This window comes from Elephantulus edwardii, unplaced genomic scaffold (genome assembly GCF_000299155.1).
Source record: "Elephantulus edwardii isolate Elephantulus edwardi_28Jun2011 unplaced genomic scaffold, EleEdw1.0 scaffold00053, whole genome shotgun sequence".
Classification (NCBI taxonomy): domain Eukaryota; kingdom Metazoa; phylum Chordata; class Mammalia; order Macroscelidea; family Macroscelididae; genus Elephantulus; species Elephantulus edwardii.
In genome coordinates, this window is record NW_006399803.1 from 3,772,688 (window position 1) to 3,795,473 (window position 22,786).

The 22,786-nt window shown below is 36.4% G+C and overlaps 1 protein-coding gene across 1 annotated transcript in view; it reads right to left on the reverse strand.

Moving 5' to 3' along the window:
- The window catches only part of ARHGAP10 (Rho GTPase activating protein 10), a 446,487-nt gene that overhangs the window by 222,812 nt on the left and 200,889 nt on the right, over positions 1-22,786 (reverse strand). The window contains exons 11-13 of the mRNA XM_006886993.1: positions 7,894-7,975; positions 5,288-5,330; positions 3,284-3,349 (exon numbers count right to left, since the gene is read on the reverse strand). Coding sequence (XP_006887055.1) covers positions 3,284-3,349; positions 5,288-5,330; positions 7,894-7,975 — 191 coding nt within the window. The remainder of the gene's footprint in view (positions 1-3,283; positions 3,350-5,287; positions 5,331-7,893; positions 7,976-22,786) is intronic.

Sequence of the window (22,786 nt, forward strand, 5' to 3'; positions counted from 1 at the left end):
TTGTCAGCTCAGTTTCAGTGCAGTTTGAAATGAATGGAAATCTGTCGGCCTGAATTGCCACTGTTAAGAGAGTGTGGGTGAAAAGACTTGCTGTGGCTTGGGCTTTTATTATTAATGGGCAAATCCTCAAATCATAAAACGGCTCTTATTCATCTGTTATCCAGCATTCTAATTTCACAGGTGGCAGTCTTGGCTTTATAACAAAGACTTTGTTTTGACAGAAAAAATTTGAATGCTGTGCTTCATCCCATTAAGTCATCCATTTAGTAGGGCTAAAACCAAAATTAAGTTCGCTGCCAAGGAGTCAAGCCCAACTCAGAACAACTTTCCAGTGCTTCCTGGTGCTGTAAATCTTTATGAGCTGGGCCTGCCCATCTTTCTCCAGCATAGACGTCTGGTGGACTCAAAAGGCCAACCTTTCAATTTTCAGTCTGATGTTACACACTTCGCTACTTAGGGCACTTTGAGCAGAAGGATTAGGACATACAATACAATGAAAACATCCCTATATTTAATTTCTCCATACTTCATCAAGTCTTTAAGCAAAGAGTTCAACCTCCAGGAACACTGTGTGTGATAATGTCCACAAATGAGCTCTTCCAAAGAGTCTGGTGTTGGTTGCAAAGTACAAAGGCCCTAGTTTCCTCAAGTATTACAAAGAAAAAGCTGTGTTGCTTTTGGTCAAGAAAAAGGATTGGTTTTCTTCAGATTTTTAAAATAGAAATTATTCAAATATTTATTAACAATAAACAAATCATATTATATCCATATATTATTAATTTAATTGTGTCCAAAAAAAATATGTATTGGAGTCCTGGTTCCTAAACCTTGGGAGATAATCATTTATGGAAATATGGTTTTCTTTGTGATGTTCATACAGCCCTTTAAGTGTCCAATTAATTGCTGATCTAAACATAACTTGCTGTGCTGCTCACTGAAAGGTCAGAGACTTGAATTCACCAGACTATCCTTGGGAGAAAGATGGGTTGTTTCTGTCTTTGAAGATTTACTGTTTTGGAAACCTCATGCAAGGTTGCTATGAATGAGAATACACTCTATGGGTGTTGTTATCAGTACATCCTCTTGGGAGGAAGTCACTGGAAATGTATAAGATATGGGGGAAATGGCTTAGTTATATGAACAAATTCCAAGTCTCTGATTAGGATAAAATGATGAAAGAGATTGGAGGAAAAATCCATATGGTAAGAATGCGGTGGCTGACGCATACAGCTCATAGATCATAGAGCAACTGATGGATCAGGACTCAATGGATTTTGAGGAAGAAACAAATGCTGGAGAAGAAATAATAAAAAAGAAGGAGGCAAGAAATAATTTTTTAAAAAGAAAATAATTATATTTTATTTTAAAAAAAGAATACCTGAAATATGTCTTAAGTCAAGGACTATCTATAAGACCTAAGTATTGCAAACACATTAATTGTTTGAAAATATTATTTCTTTGTTGGTCATGAAATACAATATTTTTCTCAAGTTTCATTTATGAATGTGAAGATAATTTAGAGGTATAAACAAATGTTCCTTGTCTGAGCTCACTGAAAAATGGATTTCATGTGCTGTAAACTTTAATTCACAGATTCTAATACTTGATAGATTATTTTGGGCCTGCACACTATTTAGAAGCATCTCCCTGATTGTGCTCAATATTAATTTCTAAAATTCTGATAAATAGTTGCCACATTTCACATGAAATAAAGCTTGAAGTGGAGAGGAGGAGGGTCACCTAAGGATAAGTCCAACACGATAAACCTCAAAAGTGTTATTTAAGCTAAGTAAGTCAATAAACTACTTTATCTGAAGTGTTAAAAATACAGACCAGAGATTACTATGGAAAGAGGAGGTTAACTGCACAGGGCCACAAAGCCACTGGTGAATGAGGTCTTCCATGCTGTGGTACAGCTACACAACTGTACACATTTGTCAAAACTCATTAATTTCTACACCAAAAATCAGTAAATTTATTGTCTGTAATTTATACACTAAGAAAACTGGGTTTGGTTTTGTTTTCTTCTGTTTTAAATAGAAGTTCAAAAGACAATGGAAGATCCAGACTAACTTGCTGTTGTTGTTGTTGTTGTTATTATGTGCCATCAAGGTGACCATTATTCATAGCAACCCTATCTATCTATACACAATAGCTCTGAACCTTGCTCTATCCTGGGCTAATCTTTCTGTCTCTGACACATTTACCCTCATTACCCCAGTTATTGTGTCAATCCACCTTATCCTGGGTTTTCCCCTCCTGTGCTGTCCCTCCACACTTCTAGGTATGATGCCTTTCTCCAAGAACTAGTACCTCCTGGAAACATGTCCAGAGTATGTGGGAATATGCCTCAAAATCCTTGCCTCCAAGGAACAGCTTGGCTTTACTCTTTCCAGGTCAGACCTGTTAGTTTTCTTGGCAGTCCATAGTATGTTCAATACTATTCTCCAGCACCACAACACCAAGGCATCAATTCTTCTTCGGTCCTTTTTGCTTATTGTTCAGGTCTCTGAGGTGTAACACATAACTGTGAAGAACATGGCCTGGAATGGGCGCACCTCAGTCTCTAGACAGACATTGTTTCCCTTTAGCACTCTGGAGAGGTCTCTGACAGCAGATTTTAATAATGCAATTTATCTTTTGATTTCCTGACTGCTGGTGCCAAAAGCCTTGATTGTGGAACTAAGCAAACTGAAATTATTAACAATCTCAATCTCTTCTCCATCAATCAAGATGCTGCCAGTTGGCCCAGTGGTGAGAATTTGTTTTCTTGATATTGAGTTTCAATCCACAGTGCAGACTACAGTCTTTGACCCTCTGCAGCAAATGCTTCAGGTTCTCCTCAGTTTCATCAAGAAAGGCTGTATCATCTGCATAATGCAGGCTGTTAATGAATCTTCCTCCAATCCCAAAATCACATTTATCTGTTCCACATATAGACTGAAAATATTTGGAGACAAGAAGTATCCTTCACACACTCCTTTCTTGATTTTGAACCATGCCATGTTTCCTTGCTCTGTTCTAGTGCTTGAAAAAAGTTAAGAATATTTCTTTTTCCAAAACTGCTGATTCTTCTATTGATCCCTATTTCAGCAGTGACCTTCAGCTTCCATATAGAGAAGGCCTCACAGGAAATCAACTAGACTTGAGCTAAATACAATGTGTTCTTTCATGTCTTTCATTCTGCAACACGTAAACCATGAGTAGAGTTTGAAAAGTTTTTCTAATTTTACCTACCTATATTGTGTTTCATAAATAAAATGACTTGAGACAATCAGGTTACCTCGTGTTTCAACAGCGTTGATGCATTTTCTGAGAATTGTGAATCCCATTTTATCCAACTGTGCACCTAAAAGCAATACAAAGGGATGTGTTAAAAGCACAATTAATTACTCATATTTGTCTTCTTTACTGGGGCACAATATTATTGTCTACAAAGCTTGTATAACATTAATTATATATTTCAATAAAATAGAAGAAGCTAAAGTCTAAGGATTCCCTGTTGAAGTGATAAAAATGGAAATTTCCTATATTTAGACTAAGGGAATTTGCTGATATATCAGAATATCTGTTACCTATAATTTCTAATTAAATTTGTATTTTAAAACAATAAATAGATTTAAACAGTAAAAAAGAAAGTGATATAAATCTTTTAATGGATGCTTCCTAGAAATAACCAAGACACATTTTGTCACCAGCAACCTGGTTAAAAAAATGATACAAACAAAAATGAAGGTTTTTAAATTACTTGAAATTCTGATAAAAAATACAAACCATGTTTTCTTAAAACCTAGAAATTTTGTTTTTTTAAAATGGGCTTTAAAAAAAATAGGCTTTTAAAATCTATTTCTTTGGCCATGAACTTGAGTTAAAATTTTCCTATGTTCTAGACTTTTCAAAATAATATTTTATTGTTTTAATAATGAATTTAAAACAGATGATTCATATAGCCAAACAGACTATTTTGAAAATATAATTCTGTACTTTTTCTAATATAGATGCTTGCCTGTGATTAATCTGGCACATTTGCATATCCTAATAAAAGACAAGTGATGTTTCAAAAATTCAATCAGAAGCACAATATCTTTGGTTTCTCTTCTCTGTACAACTTGAGATCAGTAATAATAGTTCTTTGGCTCTCAGAAGGGATAACACGAACAATCCATGAATATAAACACCACAGGTTTTCCATAATGTTAAGCTTGAGGAAAATCTCAAATTGAGCCATAGTTTACTGTTCAAAGATCTACTATCCACAAAACTTTATAAAATCCAAACGTTTCCATGTGCTTAGCAAGCCTGTGTGGGTCCCCCCCCCACCCCCAGAAATGAATGTTTTAATTTCTCTGTAAGGAAATAAAGGTGAGAAAAGGACAAGATGGAAAGGGGGGAGGAATGAAGAGAAGAGAAAGTGACAGTGGAAGCAGAAAGATGCTTTGATGATTCCCCTTCTCTTCAGGTACCCTATCAACCTCCAGGGCCAGCCAAGAAAAAATGTCTTTTTCAACCACTGGGCAAGTGATACGCACATTACAACCATTATGAAAGGTGTTCTATGTTTTCAAACTGTAGACATTTGCTAAATTTAACCTTCATTTCCCCCAAGACATCAAAATTAAATCTGTACAGAATCTAGCAAATCAGATCACATTTCTACTTTATCTCAGTATAAATCATGAGTACAAAAGTAGGTGGTACTTTATGGTCCTTTAATACACATAATGTTTCCTTTCATGAATATAATGTATCTGATTTAATGTCCACAAAGTGAAGGGCTTCTCTTGGAATATTTTAATACATCGGCTATAATTTGTTGGTCTTATCTTCAAATGCAATGACATATCATGTGTATGGTTCATACTCAAAGACAACAAGGATATTAAAGGAAAGGCTAATAAAAGAGTCACAGGAGTCTCTCCACTTAAGACAGGAAGTTAAAGGCAGTATACGTGAAATTCATAAATGATCATTTAGGGCTTTACAAATAAATATCAAAGTGAACAGCAGGAAAAGCATTGACCAATAATGATTTACAGATTAGAAAGTTCAATAAGAATTGCAGTAATACAGGAAAATCTTAACGAATTCCCAACAAATAATTGTCAAGAGTATGAGACGTGATACAGGCAGCAACAACTGGCTATCAATATTGAGCCAAGAGTAAGGAGTTTCTTTTGGTTTGGGGTTGGTTTGGTGTTTTGTTTTTGTTTTTTGTTTTTTTTTACTTTTTTTTCTTCTTATTTTAAAAAATATAGAAGAAGACAGTCACTTTATAAATTAAACTTACTTCCTTCCGGTCTTGGGAGAGCTCTATTAAAATTATGGAAGAGCTGGAAAAGGAGAGAATAGGAAAAGTTAATACTTTTGCCAACAAATCAATAAAAACTATTCAAGTGGCCACACCTAGGAACAGGCAAAAAATAGATATTCATAAACTTGATGCTGGTGAATGACATGCTATCCTTCTCTCAGATGGTAAGATTTTAAAAAAAAAAGAGGGGGAACATCTCTAAATCTACTTATTTCCTCATCTCTACTGAGGTAAGGAAGGTAAGCAAAATGATACACTGTCCCTGGTTTTCCAATAGTTCTTTGGTTTTACTAATCCGTGGTGCACTGACAAAGAAATTGTTGCATTCTAATGGATAAGGTAAAGTTCCTTTTCTCCAGTATTTCTACAGTGTCTGGTTATTAACTGAAAGACCAGTTGTTCAAACCCATCAGCTGATCTGTGGGGGGAAGGTGGGCAGTCTCTTCCTTGAAATATTTGAAGCTCTGTAAAGGTGATGGAGGGATGTTATGAGTGAGACTCAACTAGATGGCAATGGTTTTTTTATTTAAATAGAGATGACCCCTGGCCATAACTTAAGAAACTAAATCTGAGATACCATAGTAACAACTCTAATACAGACCTAAAATTTAAAAGGCAAAAGATACAACAACCTTAAGTGCCCTCACATAAATGTATAGTAAAATATTTTCCTTCTGAAGATTTTATTTTGTCTGTATATCACCTGAGCAAATCCTATTTCCTTTCCAATATATGGTCATATTCTAATTTTTCTATGCAAATTCATTTTCCAAAGCACTTCTTAATTCTCTAAAGAGAGAGACATCTTAGCTGGTGATCCAACAGAGGATTAGTATAACCCAATTTGGATCCCAGAACCATTAAGACTCAAAGTAGTTTTGACTCGCAGGTAAAAAATGCAAAGGCAAATTAAGAATAAATTTCAATAAAACTAAAAAGGTTAAATGTGAATCAAATATCAAATATAGATCTTATTATTAATTGTTTTCTCTAAGGATGACACATTCCTTTATATATAATAAAAAAATATAATTTTAATTTTTTTAAGTATCAAATCGAACTGGCAACATGCATTGTTGCCCAGCCTACTTGAGCACCATTTCCTGTACTCTCACTGTCTGACCAAAATTAATGTTTGAATGAATTGGTAAACAGACTGCATTTCTACTCTTTTGCATCTTTATCATTTGCCTTTAACTTATTCTTAGAACCAACCTGAATACAGAGACCCATTTGTGACATAATTTGGCATACCATAGGCCACCATTAAACTAAACTACAAATTGTTAAATCAAGCAAAGTAATTTTAGCCGCCATCTATACCATTGCCTTTATCACCTCATATTTACTGATTTATCTCCAAAAAGGTCAAAACGTATTACAAGCATCTTTTGCATTTATCACCCAAAATACTGTTGGGTTGGAAAGAAGAAACTGAGAATTTAGATAGCTTCCTTGAACAAAGAAATCAGAGTGTTATAGTCAAGAGAAAATAAAAAATAAAATTAATGATACACCAATCTTAGATAAGTTCCTGAATACTGAATGCTACCAATGAATTAAAATACCAGTTAAAGAAAGAAGTATAGTATTATTGTTGTTGTTGTTAAATGTCATCGAGTTGTAGATGACTCATAGTGACCCAATGAACGAAAGACCTGAACACTTGTATAACTTTGGTTGTTTCTCCAGGTTCATAGAATTTCTGGAAGCAAGCCATTTCAGAAGTGGATGCCACTCCTGCTTCCAAGCTTATTTTAATTGGGAAGCTCCACCAAACACTGTCCACCATAACCATTATTGCATTTGGCACATCAGTGTCACAGTGTTCAGCATCACAGCAACCACGAGTTCCCTCTGTACAGCAGTGCACAGACCAGGGCTATACCACTTAGAAGAATGTTTGACCAAAACCAATTTAAACCAGGCCTGAGGGCCGCAGATTAAAATCACCCACCTTGGGCTTGGTAGCATAACTTTCTGTCCACTAGGCCAATAGAGCTCTCTCTATGTTGTCGTTGTTATTGTTGTTAAGTGCCGTCGAGTCATAGACGACTCATAGTGACCTTATGAATGAAAGACCTGAACACTTGTTTAACTCTGGTTGCTTCTCCACATTCATAGAGCTTCTGGAGGCAAGCCATTTCGGAAGTGGATGACACTCCTACTTCCAAACTTGTTTTAATCGGGAAGCTCCACCAAACACTGTCCACCATGGGTAACCATTATTGCATTTGATACATCAGTGTCACAGTGTGTATAGTATAAGATATATTTATATATATTTGAAGTATGCCAACAAATCAGAACCAACTCATAGCTGACCTTCTAGCAGGTGTAGACGCAGTAAATCGCAAGGAGGTGGATGTCCATCCTTCTCCTGCAGAGCTAGTGGATTTAAATCTTGTACCTTTGGGACTGTAGCACAGTTTCTTAATGCTAGGACACCAGAGCTTCATCTGTATAAGCGTATGTGTTTGTGTATGTATGTGTGTATATAAACTATACATACAAACAAGCAGAATATACACACCAACAAACTTTCAAAGATTTAAAATAAAAATTCAACCACAGATTCTTACAGCTTCTTTTCCACCTAGTGCCTCCATCCATTGCTTCCTTTCCTCTTCTGAAAATGCTTGCATCGTCAAGGAAACACCAGGGCTGCAAAACGACAATAATAGACCAAGTTACCTCGGCCACTAGAAACAAAATTTCCTTCTCTACCACATAAGGTTTTATTGTGGTGACAAAATTTTTGTTTATAAAGAAATGTATGTTTGTTTATTGTTATCCAGAAATGTACAGAGTAAAAAAAATGGAAAGTTATTTCCTCCATCACATTTTTAAGAAGACAACACTGTCAACAATCTGGTGTGTCTCCTTCCTATTGTCTTCGTTTTCTGTCATTTTCAATCCTGAGGACCAAATGTTGGTATTTCTCAGCTTAGTTTATTGATAAATTTGGGGATTTTTGCCTTAGAAATCTTAATACTAGGAGAGAATACAAGGTAGAAAAGTCACAATAATTCTTTATTAACTATGAAAAGGTTCTCAAGTGAAAGAATTTTAAAGTTTGATCAAAAGTATGAGAAAATAATTTTGGGGTTTTTTCCTCGTAAGGAATTAAAAAGCAATGTAGATGCTAAAAAAAAAAAAGAAAACTAGAAACAAAAATAGATGGCTGAAATGGAAACCAAATATTAAATTCCTTTTAATCCTGAATATACTTTTGAAAGTCATCATTCCTATAATAGCACTTCACGCCCTTTTTGACTATTGGATAAATTTTTTTTTCCAACTAAGGCAAGCTGTAAGAATTGACTGTAATTCACTAATCACTACAAGTCTTATAAAATACTTTGAATCTCCAAAAGCACTGTGCCAAATATGAATAAGCAAACAGTCCTCCCAACACTCACTCCCACAGGCATTCTGCTTTCTCCCCACATGATGGTTATAAAGCATAAAAGAATAAACTGCTTGCTTAAAGTTCACAGCAAAAGTAACTCTAAGACAAAATGCATCTGATAGGCTCTTATGCATAACCATTTTCTTCAGCCCACTCCTCAACAACAGAATGACTCTCTAGTGCCCGCTGGAAATGTTCTCACGTTCTCCCTGGCGTTCCCCTCACCCTGGCACGCAGCACTGAGAATGAAGGTTCCACTTCCTCTCGCTCTACTGCTCCCGGCATCCTTTTGGAGCAAGAAACAAGGCAAGGTGCCCAGACAACCAAGCTGTTTTATAAAGTTCCTTGCCTGGGACATGAAGATTTTGGCCCTTATTCTTAGTAACCCACACTGAGCTCAGGGGAATTAAATAAAATTGTGAGAGAAAACTTCAGATGGCACTTTACAGTAGCTAAGTGATAGCACAATATTTACACATGAGGGTCTCAGGTCTGCAGGAATGCTCCATTCTTGTAAGGAAGAAGTATCGAGGTACTTCTTTCAAATTATATTAAACATTTAATGGGTAACTGAGGAGTCCTTAGGATGCAGTGGGTAACAGCTCAGATGGTAATTAAAAGGTTAGTGGTTCAAACTCCTCAGCCACTCTACGGGAGAATGATGTGGCAGCCAGCTCGTGTACATACAGAACATGGCCCAGGAAAGCTACCGGCAGTTCTGTCACATGGCGTGGAGATGAGTCAAATCCAACTCAGCGCCGCCTCACAACTAACAATAACAAACAATATGCATTTAAAGCACAGAAGTATAAAACATAAAGGAAGATATTACTAAACACATTATGAAACACTGACAGCTTTTCTAGTCCAAGAATGGCAAAACTGGCAAAGAAAATAAAATACAAGGGCAAAAATGTCAACTTCCACCACGGGAGGAAAAAATCAGGGTTTAAAAATACTTAATTCAATAAGCCCTGAGTGTTTGTCTGCTAAGCTGGAAGTTTTTACAAGTCAATAAATACTAATTGTATAACTACCTTGTGCCAAGCACTGAGCTGGGAAATACACATAGCCCACAGAGAACTTAGAATCTAGCAGAAAAGCCCAAAGCTGAACAGGTTACAAATAATATATCAGTTACAATTAAAGAAGTAAGATAGCGAGCTGTAAATAAGTGAAGCCAGCTATGCGAGGGAAAGGGAGCAACGAGAATAGTAATAATCAGAAGATGCACGTCCAAAAATTCAATATTCTTCCAATATGTTCAATCACTGTGATAAAAAAGATTTGTTTGGGGGCTAATCCAGCCACCAGTGTCAGTGAGCAACTTCTACATTTCAAAGTGTGATACAAGTATGGAACAGGAAAATATGACCTAGGAGATGGGGTTCTCTAGCGAAGGAAGATTTCAGGTGAGGGTATAAAGATGGGTTAGTATTATAGGCAGAGAAGGCTCACGGGAACAAAAAGAATACATTTCAGAGAACTGGAATCTGTCTCTCACCACTGGGCCCACAAGCCAAGTGGAAAATGTATAGACAGGAGGAAGCTGCCTGGTCACACAAGTTCTCACTGGTCATTCTAAGGATTTCGTTTATTCTCAGTGCCACTGAAAGTTTGTAGTAAGGAATTAACATTATCAGTGCAGCACTGTACATGATCATTCTGTTTTCTGGGTGAAAAGGGAAAAGAGCGGCAGGAGCTAGACGTATAATGTTAAAAGACTAGAAATATGACACAGCACAGTGAAAATGAACAGACCACAGTAAAAATGAATAGACTTGAGAAATAATCAAAACTTGCCTCTCAATGGGGATGTTCATACCCGACCTTTACAAACTCCACAAAGGGAACTCTTCCTATCAACAATGTCCACCACACAAAACCAATTCCTACAAGGTCAGACATATTCCTGGCACCCCCACACCCCTTTGTACTCATCCCAACACTAACTTTACTGTTCTACAGGGTTTAAAATCCATTGTGATAGTTCACAGACCACAAAATCTGGGAAGTAAAAAAGCTAAAGTTGGTGGAAGATACAAGGACAGCTTGCAAAATGTGCTCACAAGCACCACAGCCTTCAGCCTCTTGGCTTTAGGCAAGTGTTACAAAGACTTTAGTCCTACCAATTATGACCCTTTCTCCAAGTCCTAAACAAACAAACAAACAAACAAACAAAAACCAACCAAAAACTTGGGCAAAAGGCTCAGCTCTGGTTCCACAGGGCAGCAGTCCCAAGGTCAACTCCATCTCCTGCCAGGTCTCTGGTTCTCTGCTTCAGTTGCTTCTGCTCTCTTGTGTATCTGGCTGGCACAAGAATCTCTAGCTGCAAAGAGTGCACACTGTATGCCCGCTTCTTCTCTGCTGGTAGTGAGATTCTCAAATTATGCTGCTGGACTTCCTCAATTAAACAACGAGGCTAACCAATCTCTTTGTGAATAAGCTAATATAACCTATATGCATATTCTCATCTGTCCAAAGTCAAAGTCAATTGCTGGAAATGTAATTTTGAACAATAAATCTTTAACACCACAGCCTATAACATACTTTTTTTTTGGGGGGGGGGGAAGAGAGCTATTGCTCCAAGAATAAAAGACATATGTATAATACAGAATTGAAAACTAGTAGAGCCTCAATGAAAGTCAACACAATTACAGATATAAAAACTTTTTTAAAAACCCACAAAAGTGACCTTGAATGTGATTCTTATATTCTCTTGTAATGCTATAGTTATAAATTAGAATTATAAGTGCCAAAGGAGTAAAAACAACAACTGTTATGCCTGTCATATTACATCAGTATAAAAATCCCGCAGAGTATAAAAACAAACAAACAAAAAATATCAGCAACCTCATTGCTGTTGTGTGTCATTGTGTGGACTACGACTCATAGCACAAAAGCTCTGAACCCTGCTCTATCCTGAGTCAGTCTCACTGTCTAGAATATACCTATCCTCACTACCCCAGTTAGTGTGTCACCCCATCTCATCTGGAGTGTCTTTCTCCATTGCTTCTGTAATAATCAATTATGAGAAAATTACTAGGCAAAATTGAGGCATCAAGGGAATTGGATACATTTCGAAGTACAGTTTTAATAGCATGTCTTTGTTAAACTACACTGTAAACATGCTGTAGTTTGGGAAGAGATACGTGTTATTAATAAAATTTAAAGGGCAGCATGGTGAATACGAGTTTGGCCAAATACAGAAATTTTTACAACTATGTGCTAGATTATCATAATAGTTGTACATAGGGTCGCTATGAGTCGCAGGCGACTCGACGACACATAACAACAACAACAACAATGTGCTAGATTAGTCATATTTACATAAAGAAAGAACAATTATATTCTTTTTTCTTTTTCTGAGATTTTCAAATTCATTTTAAAAATTTTTGAGTGAAAGTTTACAAAGTTAGATTCATTTTTCATTTAACTATTTATGCACGTTTTGTTCTATATTATTAATTACAATGCTCACAATGTAACCACACTTTCCCTACTTTCTCAAGAAACAGTTCTAATATTCATCTCATAGAGAAGCTTAGCTAACAACATTACTGAGTCCATTGAAGCTAGAATTGGAACAGGAATGGGGAAAATTCAGATTTGATTTTCTTGTTGTTGTTCTTGTAGCCAATATAGCTGCAATTCACCACACTGGTTCAGTCAAGGATGTAGTCATTCTATTACACAGCTACCAATTCATTTCAACCAAACTAACTTTTGAGTACCCACTACATATCACACACTGAGTTCAATTCTGACGAATTTACCTCTATCATAAGAGATTGTTGCTGTTGTTGTTGATTGCCATTGAGTCACTCATGAAGAAAAGAGTCCTTATGAACAACAGACCAGAAGCCTTTCTATTACTATTGTCATTTCCCAAAGTTCAGGAGTTTCAACACATGCTGTTTAGGAAGTGGATGCCACTCCTGCTTCCAAACAAAAGATTATTCTTAGTAAATATAATGGCAACAGTATAAGCTTCATGACCCAGGTTAAAGAACCCAGGTTAAAAAATGAACTTCCCATGACAGTATTTGTTTACTTGTTGTTGTTCTTATGCGTTGTCAAGTCAAACCAACTCATAGCTAACACTCCAACAGGTTTTCAGAGTCTGTAAATTGCACAAGAGAACATCATTCATCTTTATTCCACAGAGCAACTGATAGATTCAAACTGGCTGCCCTTGGGTTAACAGCACAACTCCTTACCCCCTAGGCTAAAAGAGTTTGTTATTTGTTTACTTAAGGCTGTAATTAGAGAGCACTGGTGGCCTGGTACTAAGAAGCTGCGTTCCAATCCCAAAGAAATATGGATTAAATCCACCATCTGCTCTGTAGGAGAAATATGTTCCCATGCAGTTTACTGTCTCTGAAAATTTGCTGAAGGGTCAGCTATCAGTCAGTTCCAACTCAACAGCACAATGATGATAACAACAACAAGGACTATAAGAATTGTCTGTAAAGCATAATAGTAGGAACTAAAATATGGAGAAAGGAATGCTTATGCTCAACAAATTCTTTTTCTCCAATCAGCATTTCATACACTTCTCATTTATTCAGTTTTAAAAAAAGAAAGAAAGAAGACCACACATACTTTTACACATCAGGCAGTATCTTATCCCTAAGCATGATAAGACATCAAGGAAGCTATTTTCTGTATTCTACATTTTACCTTCTACTTATTTTCTTTCATAGGAAGCCCAATGGAAGATTCATTATGAGTTGGCTCCAACTTGATGGTACACAACAACAATAATACTCTTTTGAGAAGCTAGACTTTATGAAGAAGAATGTGGCATCAGGACCAAACAAAGACTCATCCACAATCTGCTTTATGCAGATGACACAACCTTGCTTTGCTGAAAGCAAAAAGAGTTGCACTTGCTGCAGAAGACCAACACCTCAATGTCAAGAAAAAAAAAACTCCTTCCCATTGGGCCAACAGGCAATGTCACTGTAAGTGGAGAAAATACTGAAGTGGTCAATGGTTTCATCTATCTTAGATCCATAATCAACATCCATGGTAGTAGCTGCAATCAACAAATCATAAGACAGGTTGCAATGAGAAAATCTGCTGTCAAGGATCTCTCCATGGTGCTAAGGAGCAACAATATCAGTTTAAAGACTAAGGTGCACCTAATTCAAGGAACGATCCTTCAATTATTCCCTACGCATTTGAAAATTAGGTAATGAATAAAAATGACAGAAGAAGAATCTATGCCTTTGAGTTGTGGTGCTAGAAGACTACTAAAAATCCATGATCTGTCAAAGAACAAACAAATATATCTCTGAGGAAGTGAAACCACAGTGTTCCTTTCTGTACAGTCATTGTCCAGCTCCTGGCCCAGGCCATAGTCTTTGCAATTACCTGCAATGCATAAGAAAGCTGGACATCTTAAGACTGGACAAAATTTTATTTGGAGAAAGGAGTACATCCCAAAGTCAAACAAAGGGCTTTAAAAGGTTATATACAGATTTATAGCAGTAACACTTGCTGTCTCATAAGTGTTGCTCTCAAATAAAAAAAAAAATTTATAAATGACATCTTTTTCAGAGATGATTTAAGTAAGTTATCTGATCTTACTAATGGTGAAGACTTTATAAGATTTTGTTTGTTCAAGAGTCCAGAATGAAGGTTGCATAGTAGAGTATACTCAGGGGGGTATACCAATGAATTTTTCTTTTACTTTTCAAAGAGAAAAGCAAACTGGGGAGGGGGGTGGCCAGGGAGCAAAGCACAACAATGAATGAATGGAAATCCAAAATCTCTGTAAATATTCATTAAAATTAATAAAATATTTTTTAAAAAAGAATGTGTTTACTCAATCCACCAAAAATATGCTTTTCAATAGAAAAAACAAGTAGTCGCATAATCAGAAGTGGGATTACCTGTTCCAGTAAGAGTTGTTTAAAAAATTACTAGAGAACTGTTGCTTCTGCTAAGAACACACAAAATGATAACTTTATTCTCATGTTTATAATGAGAATATAGTTTTTTTAAAAAACAACAACAAATGTACTAAAAGCTGAAAATACAAAGTCCTGATGAACTAATATCCAGAAATCACAAGCCCCTCTCTTGAAGAAACACATTTAACTCTCTCATAACTTTGGTATAGCAGCCGAACAAAAAAGAAGCCATCAAAAATGAAACAAACAGGGCAATTTGAAAATGTTAAAGATAGACTGCAGGCATGTGATGGCTTAGAATTCCAAGGAGCCCCAGCCAAAGAACATGTATGCACCTACTCCACTATCCAACTCCTCTCCATACAACTTTGGCGAGTGCACACAAGATAGTAGGGAGCGGGATGACATTTCTGAGAAAGATCACCTCCGAGGTACTCGTGCTAAACCCCCAGCCAGTGCCTGCTATCTTCTGCGCAGTGGTATCCAGTATATGGCACAGGCCAAAAGATCTGAACAAGGTCCCTAAGACACAAACAAGCAATGAATATTTAAAGGTGAGGGCCAGGCAGAAAAATGGAAATAACCCTTCAAAGATTTCTATACTATCCTCAAATGATATGAGACTTATAATAAATAGGATCTAACTGAAGTAAAAATAAAGCCTAGTCCCAACTCAATGACAAACTAAATTCACTGAGGCCTACCCTTCAGCAGCTACAGAATAACCATGTTCTTTATGAATACTGTTTGCTTTAGTCTCCACTATTTTATGCACAATTATATTTGGCATTTAACCAAAAGTTATAAAGCATACAAGGAAGCAAGAAAACATCACCTATTATAAAAATAGAAATGCCTTTTGTGAGACCCACTCCCTTTGTGAGATCTGCTCTTCTCTCGAGACCCGCTTGTTCGGGGACCTTACTTTCATTCTCCTGAAGTAAAAGAAGCCTGGTGGAGGCACAGTTTCTGGATGGCAATAGTCATCCTGCTCCAGGTGGACTGTTGTTCCCAAGAGGGCAGCACCAACATACAGGTCGCTCACAAAATTTGCCATACATTATAAAGTTACAACAACCTATCATCTACTAGAAAAGACTCACATAATGTGAAGAAAGTAGCAGTCTGCCTTAGTCATCAAGAAAAAGCAAAATAACCCTCCTCCTAAAAAAAAAAAGAAAAACTAAAAAAAAAAAAAAAAAAGTAGACCCAATGAATACCCCAGATATAGAGAATCAGAAGAAATATGTTGATGTGCAGATATTTTAACAGTAATGATGGAAGAAACAATTAAAGTCATTAAGAGAGCAAATACCCCAGAGACAGCAATCCAGGAAGGGGAGGGGGGTGGGGAGAATGTACTGATGAGGAGCAACTTGAACATCTATAACAGAAAATGCAAAAAATGGAAGGAAGAATTGATAGTGTAGGTAACGAGGAACAAGCACTTAAAAAACCATCACAAGACAGAAAGGGTACAGCCAACATAGTACTAGAAATAACAAAAAAGCATGGAAATGCAAACCAGAAATTTAAGACCAAAATGTAGAAGTGTCCTACACACTGGCAGGATAAAAAAGCAGAAATGAAGAGATGGGAACAGAGCCAGTGAGCTGGAAGACAAGAGCCTCACTAGAAATATACTAGAAGAAAAATCAGAGACGAGACCAAAAGAAGATGAACAAAACAGAATCGTGTGAGATGACATCAAAAAGAATAACATATGTGTGACTGGAATTTCAGGAAATGACAGGGAAATCACTGAGAAAATGGTGTAAGACGTACTAGCAGAAAACTTCCCTGGTATGCTGAAGAACGAGGAAATTCACATTCAAGAAACATAGTGAATGCCAAATAGATTAGACCAAAAAAAGAAAAACATCATGATATATCATAATTAAATTTTCCAAATGAAAAAGATAGAATTCTAAAAGCAGCACAAGAAAAACAAAGCGTCACCTATAAAGAGAAAACAATTAGATTAAGTTCTGATTTCTCAGCAGAAACAATGTGAGGTAGAAAGCCATTGATGGTATATACAAAAAGGTGAAAACAAAAACAACTGCCACCCAAGGATCCTCTAACCAGCAAAGCTCTCCATCAAATACGAAGGAGAAATCAGATCTTTTGCAGAAAAGGAACTTAAGGAATTTGTGAAAACAAGACCAAAACTACAAGAAATTTTAAATGAAGTCTTTCACATAGAGATGACAAAGGAAAGTGGATGGACCATAGTCACCAGAAACAACAGAAAAAGAAATACAGCAAAACAGCAACAGTAAAACTTGGCCTGACAATCATCACACAATGTGAATAGACTAAATGCACCAATCAAAAGGAGAAAAGCAGAACAGATAAAAAAATCAAAGCTCTCAATATGTTGCCTAAAAGAGTCCAGAAAAAAAAAAGAGAAAGAACAGACTCAAAATCAAAGGCTGTGAAAAAAATATGCCAAGCAAATGACAATGACAAAAAAGGAGGAGTGAAGTCTACTGGTAAAGTAGACTTCAGAATGAAAACCATCATAAAAGATAAGGAAGGGCATTACATTCTAATTAAAAGTACAATAGATCAAGAAGACATAACCTTGGTCACTACTTATACATCAAATGACAGACCTGCAAAATACATAAAACAATGATTAACAAGAGTTAAAAAACGAAACAGACAGCACCACACTAGTGGTAGGAGACAACACACCATTATCATCAAAGGATAGGTCAACTCAAAAGAAATTGAAAAAGATGCAGAAGACCTAAACTATACAGTCAACTTGACCTTGTGGATGTGTTCATGATACTGCACCCAACTAAGCCTCAACTCACTTTTTTCTCAAGAGCATATGGTACATTCTCCAGAACTGATCAGACATTAGAACACAAAGCAAGCCTCAACAAATTAAAAAACGTTTAAATAATACAAAGTATCTTCTCAGACGACCATAATGCCATAAAACTAGAAATTAACCACAGGAGCGCAAAGCATACAAAATCACCCATATGGAAACTTAATAAAATCGCTATTAGAAACATGACTGGGTTATAAAAGAAATAAAGAATGGAATAAAAAGTTTCTTGAAATAAATGAAAATGAAAATACAACATACCCAAACCTCTAGGACTGCAGCTAAGGTAGTCTTCAAGGGACAGTTCCTACTAATAGGCAAACACATACAAATGGAAGAAAGAAGAAAAATCAATTCTCTAATTAAACACCTTCATCAAACAGAAAAAGAACAACAATCTAATCGTATAGCCTCTAAAAAAAAAAAAAGGCAAATTATACGGACAAGAGCTGAAATCAATGAGATAGAAAACAGAAAAACAACTGAAACCATCAAGAAGACCAAGAAGTAGTTTTTCCAAAGGGTCAATAAAAGTGACAAGCCACTGACAAACTTAACAAAAGGGGGAAAAAAGAAAAAACACAAGTAATTAAGAAATGATAAAGGTGGCATCATGACAAAACCGGATGAAATTAAATAGATATCAGAATACTATGAAAAGTCATACTCTGATAAATTAAAAAACATAAAGGAAATGGACAACTTACTTGAAACTCATGCCCTACTCAGATTGTCAAGGACATATGTAGAACTCTTGAACAGACCCATCACAAAAAAGAAACTGAACAGGTCATAAAAAGACTTCCCTATAATAAAATTCATGGACCAGATGCTTTCACAGCTGAATTCTACCAAACATTCAGAGAAGATATACTTAAGTACGTCAAAAAACAGAGAAGAAAGAACACTCCCTGAGTCATTCTATGATGCAAGCATAACCTTAATACCAAAATCAGACAAAAATAGTACCAAGAAAGAAAACTACAGACCAATATCTCTCATGAATATAGATACAAAAATCCTTAACAAAATCCTAGCCAATGGAATTCAAAAGCACATAAAAAAAAATAATTTATCATGACCAAGTGGGATTCATAAGGGCTGTTCAAGGATGGTTCAACATAAGAAAAACTATCAATGTAATGCATCATATTAACAAAGTAAATAACAAGAACCATATGATTTTATCAAGTGATGTACAAAACACATTTGACAAAATCAAACACCCCTTCATGATTAAGACATTCAGCAAAATTGGAACAGTATAGAATTTCCTCAATATAGTGAAAAGTATAGATGCAAAACCAAAAGCCAATATAATTTGTAATAGATAAAGAATAAAATCATTTTCCTTGCAAACAGGGACTAAACAAGGATGCCCAGTGTCATGACTTCTATTCAATATTGCGTTAGAAGAGCTTGCTAGGGCAATACAACAACAGAAGGAAATAAAAAGCATCAAGATCAGCAAAGAGAGGGTTAAACTATTGCTACATGCACTGCATGGTTCAAAATTGAGAAGGGCGTATGCCAGGGATGTGTCCTGTCTCCATACCTTTTCAACCTGTATGCAGAACAGATTATCCAGGAGGCTAGGCTCTATGAGGAGAAATGTGGGGTCAAGATTGGTGGAAGATTCATCAATAATCTGCAATATGCAGATGATACAACCCTGCTTGCTGAAACTGAGGAAGACCTGAAGTGCTTGCTGCAGAGGGTCAAAGACTGCAGCCTCCAATATGGATTGGGGTTCAATGTCAAGAAGACAAAGATTCTCACCACTGGGCCAAATGGCAGCATCAGGATGGATGGTGAAGAGATTGAGATTGTTCACAGCTTCCATTTTCTTGGCTCCACAGTCAACACTCTCGGCACCAGCAGCCAGGAAATTAGAAGACGTATTGTGATGGGAAAGTCTGCTGTTAGGGACCTCTCCAAAGTACTGAAAAGCAATGGTGTCTCTTTGGAGACTAAGGTGCATCTGATACAGGCCATGGTCTTTGCTATCACTTATTATGCATCAGAGAGTTGAACAATGACTAAGGAGACGAAGGAGAATTGATGCCTTTGAGCTGTGGTGCTGGAGAAGAGTATTGAGCGTACCATGGACTGCCAAGAAAACAAACAGGTTCATCCTGGAAAGGGTTAAATGGGGAGGCTCCCTGGAGGCAAGGATTCTGAGGCTCCGTCTAACATACTGTGGACATGTTGTAAGGAGGGACCAGTCCTTGGAGAGGACATCATGCTTGGAAGGGTGGAGGGACAGCGCAGGAGGGGAAGGCCCTCTGGGAGGTGGATTGATTCGGTGACTGGGGTAATCGGGATGGGTGTATCGGAGATGGTGCGATTGGCACAGGACAGAACAGAGTTTAGGGATGTTGTACATAGGGTCGCTATGAGTCGCAAGTGACTCAACAGCACATAACAACAACAACATATGCAGATGATATGATAGTGTACGCAGAAAATCCCAAGGACTTAACAGAAAAACTGTTAGAGCTAGCAAACCAACTTAGTACAGTGGCAGGATATAAGATCAATATCCAAAAATCAGTGTGATTCCTCCACAATAAAAATGAGAACTTGGAGAAAGAAACCAAGAAAGCAATACCAATTGCAACAGCCAACCACAAATTGAGATACTTGGTCGTGAACCTAACTAGAGACACAAAAGACCTGTACAACGAAAACTACAGATCATTTCTGCAAGACACTATAAAAGACATAAAGAAATAGAAAAATGCACCCTGTACATGGACAGGAATACTCAAAATTGTGAAAATTACAATCCTATCAAAAACCAATTACTTGTTCAAAGCAATCCCAATACAGATACCAAATTCATTTTTCAAGGAGATCGAAAAGGAAATTGTCAAGTTTATTTGAAAAGGAAAGAGACCCTGAATAAGCAAAGCACTTAAGAAAAACAAAAATGAAGTAGGAAGCATAGCATTCCTTGACCTCAAAGCCTACTACATAGCAATAGTAACCAAAACAGCATGGACTGACACAATGACAGGCACACAGACCAATGGAACAGAACTGAGAACATAAAATCTATCAAATAAGGAAATAACAACCTCTTCAACAAATGGTTCTGGCATAACTTGAATTGCTACCTGCAGAAAGCTGAAACAGGAACCACATCTCACACCAAACACAAAAATCACCTCAAGGTGGATCAGAGACCTGGAAGTAAGCCCAAAACCATAAAACTCATCAGAGACAAAACTGGTTTCAAGCCTAGATAGCCTAATCTGTTATATAAAAACACTACTAAGTACAGCCAGAAATGCACAATTAAAGAGGTTGAAAATTGATGAATGGAACTTTCTAAAGATTAAATCCCTCTGTGCATCAAAGCCTTTTTCCAACAGAGTGATAAGAAAACCAACTGACTGGGAGGGGTGGGGGAACATTTGGCAATACCATTTCAGACAAGGGTCTCATCTCAAATGTTTACAGAATCCTACAGGGCCTCTACAAGAAAAAGACTGATAACACAAGTACAAAATTGGCAAAAGATATGGCAAGATTTTTCACAGAGGAAGATATTCAGATGGCAAACAGACACATGAAGAAATGTTCAAAACCACTGGCAATAAAAGAGGTGCAAATCAAAATGACAATGAGATACCATCTTACTCCAGTAGCAGTGGCAAAGTTTAACAAGACAGTAAGTAATAAATGTTGGAGGGGATGTGAAGAGATAGAAACTCTTATACACTGTTGGTGGGATTGTAAAATGATGCAACCACTCTGGAAGGCAGTTGGGAGTATCCTCATAAAGCTGAAGAGAGAAATTCCATACAACCCAGCTATTCCACTGCTTGGAATACACCCCAAGAAAATGAGAAATGATGCACAAATGGAGACTTGTACGCCAATTATCACAGAAGCATTATTCATCAGCACAGAGACTTGTATGCCAATGTTCATAGCAGCATTATTCACCATTGCAAGAACATGGAAAAAGCCCAAATATCCAACCACACGTACATTCACATGATGGAATACAATGCAGCCTGCAGGAACAATGATTTTCTATTATCACTACCTAACTTGGGAGGGACTGGAGAGCATTATGCTAAGTGAATTAACTTAGTCTGATAAGACAAATATTGTATAAGACCATTATTGTAGAATGTGATCCAAGGAGAGAGAGAGTGGGACTAGTGGGGTGAGAATTGGTGGTGGGGGTTAGGGTAGTTAATCATAGGGTTTCCCAATTTGATAGTTGGTGGGTGGAGTGGGTAAAGAAAACAGGAAATATCTGGTCTAAAAAAAACCTATGTGCATGAATGTAAGTAAACCAGTGAAAAATAAAAATATTATTTAAAAAAGGATAAATTCTAGGAAATAATCAGGCAGAAGCCTAAGACAATTAAAATTATTAAGGATCCTATGAAAAAGAGGTAAACATACACAAACTCATACAGAATTTTAACAGACAGAAATTATTCTTAAAAGACAAACAGATATTCTTGAAATAAAAACTTTAAGAATGATGTTGAAGGAAGATTCAAACAGGTTTGACACAGCAAAGGAAAGAATCAATGAATCTGAAGAGAGGTTAATAGAAATTATCCAAACTGAAACATAACAGAAAATACATGTTGGGACTGGGAGAAATAATGGAGATTTTTAAAACTTCAGAAGAATATCCAGCATAATGTAACTGAAATATCAGAAAATTAAGAAAATGAAAATGGGACAGAACTATTTGAAGAAATTTTTTTAAAAAAACACAACAACTTCCAAAAAAAACCACCCATTAACCTACATATCCACGAATGTCAATGAACTCTAAACAGGATAACACAGAAAAAAGCAAACAGACACACAACAATCAAACTACTGAAAATCAAAGAGAATCTTAATAGCAGTGATAGAAAAATAAGAGCAGTAAGATAGATGGCTTGTCATCAGGGGCAACATGGAGGCGTGAAGACAATAGAAGGAATTCTCTGAGTATCAAAGAGAAAAACTGTCAATATAAAATTCTATGCCCATCATCACTAAGCCTCAAAAATGAAGGCAAAATAGAGATATTTTCAGATATATAAAATATGACAGAATTCTTCTCTAGTACAGCTACTTTAGAAGAAATCCTCATATTCAAGTTAACAACCAAAGAAAATGGGATAATAGAGAAACTCAGTTCTGCAGATAAAAAAAGAAAAACCGGAAAGGAAAAATATTGATATTTTAAATTGATGTAAAACTCAAACACAAACATAAGTATTTTAATTTATAAATACTACTGATTATTCATTTCATAAAAGTAGTAAGGTATT